This window comes from Paramisgurnus dabryanus, chromosome 4 (genome assembly GCF_030506205.2).
Source record: "Paramisgurnus dabryanus chromosome 4, PD_genome_1.1, whole genome shotgun sequence".
Lineage (NCBI taxonomy): Eukaryota > Metazoa > Chordata > Actinopteri > Cypriniformes > Cobitidae > Paramisgurnus > Paramisgurnus dabryanus.
This window is the reverse complement of record NC_133340.1, coordinates 24,332,849-24,345,388: the sequence shown is the minus strand read 5'-3', so window position 1 is coordinate 24,345,388 and position 12,540 is coordinate 24,332,849. Positions and strand designations below refer to the sequence as shown.

The following is a 12,540-nucleotide window of genomic DNA, read 5'->3' as shown; positions in this document are numbered from 1 at the left end:
TATACACTTTTATATATAACTTTTATAATAACACATTCTCTCAGATACACAAAGTCTGTTTCTTACACATTTTTACTACTTTATAAGCACAGTCGCAACCCATTTAGTCAGAATAATTTAACTAAACCCAAGTAAATAAGATTTTAGGGAAGACAGACTTTCCATAATTTCCATAAAAGTTAAAAGTTTGATAAAAATTAAAATGGCTCCAGCCTCGAAGTGTGTAGTAAGCTACCACAGAAAACTTTTTTTGACCCTCAAAAACCCTTTTTTTTTTTTTTTCAAATTTAGTGAATTGTGACTACGTTGTCATTTTGCATCCTCTGTCAGACATGTGACATGTAATTATTATAGTAATAGCAGTAAATTATGCATAATTGAATGCAGCTAAGCCTTTACCCCAACCCTATAGTAGGTACCGTATATGTATATATTAATCATTATATTACTTAGTACTTAAATGTATAATTACGCTGCAACAAGGACGGCATAAATATAGTTGTAAACAAGTTTATTTAGTTAAATGCATGAGCATTTAACAGCCGCAAATCCTCGCACCCGACTGAAGCCAGACTCTGAATCATTTTCCACAGCACTGAATGCACTGTAACGCTTGCTGCGAAACCTGAATCTCTCCCGGGCGCTAGTCACATTAAACAAAATTAAATTCCTCTTTAACTAATGCAGAACATGCCGTGCGGACCCTGGGGAGGAACAAGCTGCGCATATGCATTGGTCAAGAGAGATATTAGCAGTCGCACATGCTCTTTCAAGCGTTCCACTTCTGATTTCTGTGGGACGGCAGATGTGACCGTTTAGCTACAAAAGAAGCGAAAAGACGGTCGGCCATTAGCAGTTAGTATGTGAGGCGATGAATAATTGGCATTTGATGTTTTGTGAAGTTTCATACTCTTTTGTTTATTTTTCACCAGTAAACAATCGAACACGTGACCAGTCCAGGCTCGAAACGACAAAGTCGCCACAGCTGTTTTCTGAACTCTTTATTGCTTGTAATCGCTATGGGCTAATAATGTTTTTAAAAGCCTGTTTGCACCATCTCATCACAGCTGGACAAAGTAATCATTTCTATTGACGTTTATCTATTTATAAACACAATAAAAACAACACAAGGCCAGTTTTGACATGCACCAATGTGTGCAAAGAATTGCACACAGCTGTATTACTGATATAACCTTGCCGGATTTGAACACACATCATCATTTTCCTGAGTCATCCGGTGAGATTTTATGACTTGTTAGGGTGAAAATGAGCACATGGTGTAATTAGATTTTTAGAAAGTCACGTTGTGATGGTGTTTTTTTTCCAGCCAAGAGTCCTGCTGATGATGAAGATAAGTACGACGCAAGTTTTATTAACGATGACAGCGAGGAAGAGGATGTTGATGAAGACTCGGAGTACGTGCCAGAATCAGACGACAGCGGAAAAGAGGACATTAAACGCCTACAAAAGGAGGCGAAAGCGTTTGTAAGGAAAAAGAAATAACAGGCACTTTTTTTGGACTTATACGTCTGATAACACACACAACGTCACTCTCTTTCATTGCTAACATAGCTTGACAAAATATCCTTTTAGTTTCAAGCAAACTTTTATTTTTACTAACATATATGTTTTTATAGAGTGTGCAGTTTTATGAAAGAGTTTATGTTTATTGTATGCATTTAGTTAATAATAATTGTGTGTGGTTTATATTGACTTGACCCGTACATTCTTTCCAGTCATCCATCGAAAACATCTTTAAAAACATACAGGTAGGCTATCCTAGTTAGTTGAGGGACACAAACGTTTTAAAGTAAAATTGCCATGATTGATACTTTTATCATCTAACATTTACTGATTTATGGCTTTGGGAATTTGGTGGCTTCTTGGAAGTCTGCATAAATGCGCTGCCTGCCTTTTAGATAAAGCTTCGCAAACCCAACAGCTTCCAAAACGAATTGTAGCCAAAACCCCGCAGGCTGGCGATTTCTCGAATGGTTGATAAAGTGATTTTCTGTGAGCGAGTAAATGGAGAGAAAAGCAAACACGTCTTACACAGGAAATCAACGAGTTTCCATTCTTTCCAAACCAATTTGAGAGTTCAGAATTCGCACAAACTGTTCAGAGGACAGAAATATACAGTACAGCTAACATCCGCTTTTCAGAAGATGAGCTGTTGAACTAAACAAATGAAAAAATAGGCGTAAGCAGATGTTCGCCAATGCATGGGTGGTCCGCTTTTACATAACTACAGTGCATTGTTGCATTACTGTGGCAGGGACAAGATTTTGTTAATGTTACGGCATTATTATCTCCATAAGCGACTCTTACAGCACTTACAATGGGTAAATTCGAGCTTGCGTAACTAGAAGAGATCAAGTTCACATGAAACGAATGCTTGGAAGGACTTCATACAGGATATAAAGTTTTATGTCATGTCTTTTTTGTACTCTGGAACATCAATTTTACACACTTTGTTCAAAGAACGATCGCCAGTAAATGTGACATCTGATTTAGTAATACTTTATGTGCGTATTACACCTTAAAAAAATACTGGGTTTTTCCAAAAAGGGACAAATACAAAATCAAGAACATTTTTATATTTGACCCAACAATGGGTTAAGCAACCCAGCGTAGGTTATAATACAATATTTGTCCCTTTTTGACCCAACACAAGGTTGAAAAAAACCACTTTTTTGTCTTTTTTGTAGTTTGGTGTATTTTTATATAATTTTTTTTAAAAAGTGAACGCTAAACTTAATTGCACTTTTTTTAGATTTTGAAATTACTTAGTACTTAGCACAGGACCATAATTTATATAAACCAGTTTATGGGCTCCTACTGTTTATTTTATGCTTGTGTGATGTGTTTTCTTTAAATAAATCACATAGCGGAAAAAAATTGTCCATTCTGTGAATTTCAACAAGGGTGGCTGCTCCCAACTCATATTTCCTGTGATGCTTAACGCATGGATATTAATATATGAAGAGCTTAGGTGCAAAACGCTACCTATGTCAAAAATAAGATTATGATATTAAATGAATGCTCTCAGCTTTTTGAGAAGTAGGGGTTTTTTTGCCAAAAAAGCTCTCAAGCACTTAAATGGTTTTGCAGAGAAAGACAGTCAGATTTGTCGAATACCAATGAAATGACTAAAGTGACATTTGGAAAAATAAGGCATTTCAATTACCAACTAATAACTTTTTCATTGCCAATAAAGTGAAATTAGTGCATCTAAACATGATGCTTGATAAAATTCTCCTTAACAAGACAGTTTACTATAGTTATATTGTCCTATGTTTATGCAAGACAGAATTTCGAGATTTTTTCAATTATTTTATTTCTGTGTACACACCAAAAGATATTCTGGCTGATTTTGGGCTGATTGCCCCCCTTCCGACAATCCTAGCTATGTCTTGATAATCTAGGTGGTTCTACAGGTTATCTTATCAGATTTTCCCTTGGTGTGAGGTGTGTTAAGAGTTTCTGAACCTGATCGGAAGAACGTCCGGAACCGCCTGATTGTGAACCGTAAATATACCGTTAATATTTCAAGTTCAATATTTACGATCAGAAATCCTGATGTGTGGGGAGACTGTCTTGTGGTTTCTGAACGCAGCTTCTAAACACGCAGCTTTTGTAGTCAAAAAAGTGCTTCACGTGGAAGATTTGACTCATCATAATTGATCCGTACATGGGAAATGACCTGACTATTACAAACAGTCTTCGAGTCTGAGCCTTCGAAATTAAAACCTAATGCCTGAACTCGTGTTACCTGATGAATCACAGATCTTGAAGTGCTGGTCCTTGTCTGGTTGTCTGTATGTGTTAGGAGCTGACAGGGCATTAGTGAAATTGGACTAAACGTCTGTTCGGCTTCATACCGTAAATCATTTTCTGAGAAACGAGAGGGATGGGCATCCACAACAGGGTATTGATTGGGAATGCTGGAAATTTTTTTAACCGGTTGCTGAGTTAAAGTCACACTGTAAAAATGCATTATATAAGCTATTCATCAACTCTATTTATATAAACCTTTTGTTGTAAATCATGCTCAGTACAATGATTTAAGAGAGATTTAAAGTCATGAAGTGTTTTGTGCATAGCACAAAAAAATTATATAAAAAGTTTGTGGCCATAAAATGTTTTGATTCAACTTAAAAATATTATTTGAGAACATTTTACACAACTTTTTTGAGTAAACAATAACTTTTTAGAAGTTGAACCAACTTTTATAAAGGTCCTAATATATACCCTTGCGGTACTAAAATAGACTATTCGTGTACAAAGCTGTTCTTTTTGAAAAGATACTGCCCCAGAGACCTTTCGTCTTTTATTTCTCAGTGTTTGATTACCCATAATGCTCAGCATTACATTTGCTATTACAATCAATGCAGGTTTCAGTCCATTAGTCCGTCAAAGGAGAATCTAAAAGACCTTGGTCTGGATTGAATTGAAGCTCATACTCAGAATGATGTTTCTCACAATCACTGCCAGATGCTTTCTCTGTCTGCAGGTTGATAATGTTTCTCTTCTAGTAAAAGATTTTTCTTTCTGTGGCCTGTTGAAGGTTATTAAACCCTTTTCATCCTCTTCATCTGGGGCGAGAATACATTATGACAGTTAATATATATAGATGCATAAAATCAGCCAGACAATCCTTCTGGAAACGTTCAGTTTGTTCCAAAAACTACTGAGTTGCTTACATAGGAGATTTAAGGCACCGGTAGGCACACTTCAGAGTTTGCCAAAGCTAGGCAACATAAGTGCCCATAATGCATTGCAATAATAAAAACGTCCATGTAAAATTACGGTTTTTGCAAAGAAATGCCATTTTTAAATATAAAGGTTGATTTATAAGAAATAGTTTCTGTCTTAGTTTCCAAACTACAGATACTATGTGACCCCGTCTGTGCAGGATAAAATCTTATAATTTAATGATTAGATTAGAAGCATAAAAGATACATTTCACTCCTTGATTTCAATCTTTGTCATGATTTTACTCAAATATTGAGGTTATGTTTTCACAGAATGCTCTTAAATTATGAAGTAACAGCAAATCACAAAAATGCTGATTATTACATGTATGTTTTTTTGTCATATCATGATAGCTCATTCATAAAATGACCAGAAGTTAGACGCGGTCAATGGCACAAATTAAATTAGATCAGATCTCCATGTAACCTTGATATATAAAACTACTGTCTGATGCCACATGCTACTAACACAAGCTTATTCCCAACCTCCCATCTGTCACAATGCAATCAGAATACCCAAATCTGTAGCAAATCAGTTCTTTTATCACACAGATGAATTTTATATCTCACGGTTTTATGTGTTTGCTCTTAATCCCTCCGACAAATGATTTGTCCTGGACAGGAACGTTTTAACCAAAGATAAACAATTCAGAACGATTTGTTCTTTCTTGACGTTCTACGCGTGTTTACTTTCACATTGTGGGATGAGTTGGTGAAAAAAATTGAGTTATGATTATGTTCATCTGCAAGGCACATTCATGGCTGAGTAGTCCAAAGATTTATGTGGGCATCAAAGCAGTGCATCTAGTTTAAAACAGCCGAGTCTATAAAGTGTCAATCGAACGAGGAGATTATGAGCATCAAAGTTTGATTTTACTCAATGATTGACCTAACTCCGTCAATATATTGACTTATATTAAGGTTATATTTTCACAAAATGTTCTTTATGTAGGATTTTATGTAGAAAAGAGGAAATCACAAAAATAACTAAAGGAATCCAGCATGAAGTTAAAGCAAACTTGGTTTTCAAGGCAATTCAACCTGCTATTTTAAGTTTTGACATGTGATAAGTTGACATAACTTATAAAACCAAGTTTAAATTGTTTAACTTAATTTGTTAAGTAACATAAAAAATATGTTGTTTTTTGACAAAATTGCTGCATTTTTTAACAGTGTAGGTTTTCACAGGTTGGGTCACATATTGGGCCCTATTTTGCACCCAGCGCAATTGACTTTGTCAGTGACGCATGTATCATTCGTATTTTGCACCGGCGCACAGTGGGGTTTTCCCTCCACAGACGCACATTTATAAGAAACCTTAATGTATATGAACTTGATTTGTGAGTGTACTTTGGGTTTGGACCTTGCTTGCGTTTCTTGGGTCCGATTTCAAAGCCCCCAAACCCTTTCAGCGGTGAGGGTGGACGCAGCGATGTCCTCTGCTGGCGTCAGGTCCTGAGTCAGATCCACCTCCCGTTACACGGCGTGCCCGATTTATGCTGGCAAGCTTGGGATTCCCCCGTCTCCTGACATTATTGTAGCGCTTGGCGCAACGATGGGGATGCCAGCTGATGAGACAATTGTGGCTATTTCCTCCCACGCCTGTTAACCTACGCTGATTTGGGCGGGTATCTCCTATCATACAAAACAACTTCTCTGTCTTTGACTGCTGCTCTTACAAGAACGTGGGTCTCCTCGGCTGTGAACCGCTCCTGGCGTGTGCCTGGTAAATCCGTCATAATAATAGCAACCTGCCATGAAACTTGCGCCCTTGCGTTTAAAGGGAATGTTGGATAGCGTTCTGATTGGTTTATTTGACGTTACGCCCAAACCACACCTATGAATAATGAACCTACTTCAGACCAACCCCTTATTGATTTGCGCCTGGCACAAGAGTTATTTCTCCAGCCGGGAAAATAGCAACAGCGCCCAAGATCCGCCCACAAAGTCACTTGCGCTTTGCGCTTCGCACTTGCGTTTCAGATCGTTAAAATAGGGCCCAATGTGTTTTGTGTCAATTATTAAGCATATAAGTTTTAGTTATATTCATTTATTAATGTTAGGAAAATTTTGATAACCGAAAAATCGTAGTACTTAAGCAAAACCGGTTGACCGTATCGTTTTACCACACCTAATTGTGGTTTTAAACAGAGCTAAAACATCTTGGCCAAAGTTTTATTTCTTCAGGTTTAATCCTGCATGGAAAGGTTTGGGCAATAATTTCAGTCATGAATAAACACCATCCGAAACTTGAAATCTTAGAACATCCTGCACATATTTAATAATGTTTCAGTAAGATATATGCACCTTCAGAATAATTTCAAAATTAATATCCGAGGATTATATATAACTATATTTATAGGCCAGTCAACCGCATTCGATGGTTTTTGGATTCCTGCCTTATATCGTAACCCTGCACATTTCTAAATCAGTAGGCAGTCGCCCGGAAAAGATGATTCTCTTTTGTCTGTTTCTTACATTTAGATTTGGGAGATTTAGGAAATTATCTTTGTGCACCTCAAGCCACACGTCTCTTCCAAATACGAGCGCTTGGGTCAACAGAGCCACAGTCTGGAAAAATCTCTCTGTTTTGCTCATAAACTCACTCGAGTGTTACAACACTACCATCAATTTTGTTTGTAAGATAAATCAGTTTAGGCCTGATAATGCCAAGCGTTGTTTCTGTCTTTTAAGATTCATGATTATTTAAGTTTATTTAAGAGCCCTACTCTAAATCATTGTTTTTGATTTATCCCAGTTTTGCATTGATCTTATTTACTTCTTTGGCTTCGTTTGTGAAACATCTCTTGCAATTTTTACTTGCTAATTACAGTGAATGTAATATAATTTTATATACAGAAATCTATTTTGCCCGATATTTCTGATAATGTTCAGTATAGAATGAACTATTGTACACCTTTTTGTAATCTACTTCTCTTGCTTCCATCATTCCAGCTCCTGCTGTGCCCATCTGATGCTTTCTGGCATTAGCAACGCTATCTTAAAATTTTCCAAAATGTAACCACAAAACCGTAAAGCCAGTTATAAATCTCAGGGGTATATCTGTAGCAATAGCCAAAAATACATCTAATGGTTCAAAGTTATCAATATTTTTATGACAAAAATCATTAGGATATTAAGTAACGATCATGAAGATATTTTTTAAATTTCCTACTGTAAATATATCAAAAATTGATTAATTATTAATATGTGCTGCTAAGGACAATTTAAAAGGCACTTTTTTTACTATATTTTGGTATCAAATTTTTTTAAATAGTTCAGCAAACTATTGTCCTATCGTAACAAACCATACATTAATAAAAAGCTTATTTATGCAGATTTTATGTGATGTATAAAAGTCAATTTCGAAAAATTTACCCTTATGGTTATGTGGTCCAGGGTCATAAATGAGAACGTTCACTCTTAAATATAAAGTTTACTGAATGGTGCTTTTTCAGGCTGTATGGTTCCATTGACATTCACAGAATTGTTATGTTTCCCTAAAAAAATTTGTATTGTTAATATTGCAATAATGTTTTTAAGAACCTTTCACTAAAGGATCTTCAGGAACCAAAAATCTCTTCTAACCCTTGTTAGCGCTTTTTTTTGTAGTGAACCATAATTGCCTGAAAGTGCATTTATCTTTTTTGGAAAGCTCTTACGATCAGATGCATGCCTATAAAAAATGGCCTACGTATGCTGCACAGTAGGATTTGGAACTAAGCAAATCCCAAAATGTGTTTGGTTGTAAAATTCAGAAATGTTTTTTTCAGACGCAGGCACAGCATGATAAAATGACCTGTGAAAAGACCCTGGTTCCTCTAATGAAGGCGTTTTACTGTAGTTTCTTCTGCTTTATGTCTCCCAAGCCACCTGCTCATGTTTCTCTATTCGCTCAACGGTTAGGAAACTCACATCTGATAAAACCAGTTTGACCGCCATGTACGTCCAATACCGCAAGAGGTTGCATTAGGGGTACGAAAGTGCGTCTTGTACTCTTCGGGTAGAAGCACAATTTGCTCTTCTTGTGTTTATCGATTGTAATAACCCGAGCCCAATGAACTTTCTGTGTTTATAAACACAGCGGATCAGCATGGATAGCTTATAATATGAACAAAGCAAGCAAGGGAGCATATCTAGATCATTTCCTCAATTTGTTCTTTTATTGAGCGCATGCAATGTTATCCAGTCTGAGGTGTATTAACAAATCTCATGATCACAGACTAAACAATTGGTTTAAGATCTGTACAGAATGCCTTTCTTTACAGTCTGCACATATTAATAAAAATAAAAAAAATTTGTGGGGAAATACACAGATAGATGGCCTATATACAAGACGACAAGATGCGCATCAATGTTTTGTGCTTGTTTATTTATAAAAGCTTTATAGTTGCTTTTAGTCAGGGAACATTTCGATATTCACTTAAAAGTACACCAAAGTTTAGGGTCACAAAACGTAATAAAAATGTTTCAGTATGAGGTGGACCAAATAATGAAGAAAAAGCAGCCAATAAGAACCCAGAACAGGTGAGAACTCCCTCAATACTCTTAAAATCTGTGCAAAGTCTTTTAAGGGAATTGTTTCTAAACCCATTATAAATGTTAGAAAACAAACGTGTACTAAACTGTAGTAGGCCTATTGAATTTTGGAATCACACCGTTCGACAGTTTTCTGTGTTAAGAATTATTTGGGCGGGGCTTAAACGATGGCTCGATGACACACTGGAGCCACCTAGAATGGCCCATCGTGAGCATCCATTTAGCGGTATTTGAAAATTGAGAGAGAGAGAGACGTCAGGTTTCCCACGAGTGGGCGTGGTTTCGGGGCCGATAGCGGACACACCCCCAGCGTTTGAAAGAAAAGAGAATCCTGCCTGTTTTTATTTTATTTACATGGCGGTTTTTAATGCAGGGAGGTTAATATCACATTTTTGGGTGGTGTGACAAACACATTTCATATCAGACTTTACAAAGCGGGTGAGACCTCATAAAGCTGCTTGATCAACATTTGACAAATTCTAGGTAAACTGTGATCACAGTTAATACGCTAAAATACGTTTTATTTATTTTGTGTTTTTTAATATAGCAGCAACATAATTCCCAAAGCTGCATTTGGGTTATTTGAGTTTACTTTTATTGTAAAGTGTGAAGTAAGAGACCGTAAACTTTTGAACTGTGGCGTTTATTTTAATCCTCAATGAATTCATCCGTGTCCTCAGGAAAAGGAGTCGATGACGTCATCATTAGTGCACCTCGAGTAAGACCGGAGATGAACATGAGGTAAACGGATAAAAATACATTTGAAATTGAAACAATTCGTTTACTAGCAAAATAATTGCCCACTTACACATATGACTGGAGACATTATCATGTATCCAAAATTGCTTCCATTTGTGAAATTAAAACGGTGATGTAGCTATTTGAACGACCTCTGAATCTATTATATATAAGCACCGAAATTCTTGAAAACAATACACTTGAAAATGTATGAATTTCATTGCATGATTATCAAAATATGAAACGCATTATGCCGTAGCTTTCCTCAGAACTGACTTCAATTTACTACCTTATTTTCAATGACCTAACCCATTGTTCCAAAGATAATGTTTAAAGCGTGCATGAAGTCAGTTGCCCTCAAGTTCACACGAGCGTCCCAACAGAGACAACACATCTGTGATTTATAATGTTATTATTACATTACACAAGTGTTTTACACTGCAGAAAGACTTTTTTTAACTAGTATTTTTGTCTTTTTTCAGTACAAATATCAAAAAGTGTTAAATCAAGATGCATTTTCTTGAATTGCAAAATGACCTAAGAAAACAAGTCTAGTTTGTAAACAAAACAAAAAAACATATTTAAGTGAATTTATGCCTTATAAAACAAGCAAAAAAATTACCAATGGGGTAAAAAATAAATAAATCTTGAAATAAATTCACTTTTTTCTTAAACACTTAATTCATGGGGGTTTAATTTTTATCATATTGGCTTTTTTTGCTTGTTTTAAGCACAATTTTTTTTGTCTAAAACTAGACTTATTTTCTCAGGTCATTTTTCTCATCAAGAAAAAACATCTTGATTTAAGAATTTTTAGATATTTGTACTGAAAACAAGACAAAAATTAAGTAGAAAAATTATACTAAGTAGAAAAGTCATTTTTTTGCAGTTTATAAAGTTTGACAGCAATAATTTGACCAATCCTGATTCTCATTTTGAACAGTAGGCTATATCTATTGTTTGAACAGTATGTATTATCTGTATTGTTTGATCATTCAAAATTGTTTTTTTTTGTGAAATATTACTCTTTATTATATAACTTTATGTAGCCTATATTTATGTTTGGCAGAGGTGTACAAATATGCTATCTGGGCTATTGTATTTGTTTTGTACCGTACCGTGCTGGCCCCGAGATGTTGCTCTTTCATTCGTACGTATTTTATGAGATGGCTAATTCGTATGAATTCTTACGACCACATTCATACATTTTTGAATTATTTGCTTTTGCCCCTGCGATGTTGGGGTTAGGTTTCATTTTTATTTTTATTCATTTGAATTAGCCAACTTGTAAAATACGTAAATTCTCGTGAGATCAAGAGATTTGATGGAGTTCTTAGTAAGGCTTCATTTATGTATCAACTTAGTTTCTCCTAAAATTGCTTAGAAATTAAAACAGAAACAAATAAGACAATTGTTAAAATACATTCGTGTTTAAAAAGCATACGAAAAAATAGTATAAACCAATAATTTAAGTGACATCCTAACCCAAAATCGAAGCGACAATTGTTTAAAAATAGGAAACAAAAGTCGGAAAACAAAACAAAGTCGTGGCAGGGGCACGTAAAATGGTGGACAATGTCACGAAAAACTGAGCAAAATAATGCGTGACTTTTTGACAGAAATTTGTGAGATCAGGTTGAGTTCATATCGAAATCTTCATTAATATTGACTTGATTTGGCAAATCGGAGCTAATTTTGTGATATCTTGTAAACTCTAATGGAGACATTTGTGCGATTTCTGGTTCTTGATCTCAGGAGAAATATCTGAGAGACAGTTGGCTTTTCATGTCCTCTCCATTGATGTCTTAAAGCGATCTCATCTGTGATTTTTTTTTTCCTATGGGTTTGACCAAAGATGCTGGGAAAGTCTCCAGCCCTCCTGCAACCTTGAAGGATAATTGGATTCGGATGAATACTACCCTTTGTGAGTCTTGTACCTCAGTTTGCAAATATATTTCATAAAGAAGCATGCAATTTTTCATAGTTGCCCATAAACCAGCCCAGCCTCTTAACAACTTCATTATTCAAATCACTTTACATGTCCCAAAGCGATCATAAGTTATGTGATTTAAACCTCTTCCAGAAACTATGCTATTGTTTTGCCTCCCTGTGCAAATCTTTATTTAATAACGTTCACATTGAGTTATTTGCGCCTTGAGGATTGTACGCATGTGTTGGTCCATGTATAAAGTGTGATTATGAAGAAACCTCGACCGCAAATACAGCTTCCATCTCGAAGGTCAATGTAGTGTCACCTGGTGTTAACCTTTTCAGCCCTATTGAAAAAAACAGATGAAACCACTTAAGCTGGTTTTAGCTGGACTTCTAACCTGGTTTTAGCTGGTTACGCTTGTGTAGCAAGCTGTTTTTTAAGGGGTTTTGAACTCTTTTTTAGCTAGTCAGGCTGGGAGACCAGCTTAAAGGAGTAGCTCACCCAAAATGGTGCCCATTGACTTTTCATAGTAAGAATAAATATTACTATAGTCATGTAAATTGGGAAAATTTTTGG

The 12,540-nt window shown here is 35.7% G+C and overlaps 1 protein-coding gene across 4 annotated transcripts in view; it reads left to right on the top strand.

Annotated features, from left to right (window-relative positions):
- Nucleotides 1–11,955, top strand: part of aplf (aprataxin and PNKP like factor) — a 29,731-nt gene extending 17,776 nt beyond the window's left edge. For 3 of the 4 annotated variants that reach the window (XM_065295294.2, XM_065295296.2, XM_065295295.2), the window contains exons 11-12: nt 1,328–1,485; nt 11,887–11,955. In XM_065295294.2, the coding sequence (XP_065151366.2) occupies nt 1,328–1,485; nt 11,887–11,922 (194 nt within the window). In that variant the 3' untranslated portion in view covers nt 11,923–11,955. Of the gene's footprint in view, nt 1–1,327; nt 2,899–11,886 lie in introns of those variants that run through there. The other variant, XM_065295297.2, reaches the window with a different exon arrangement.
- Nucleotides 11,956–12,540: the final 585 nt, after the last annotated feature.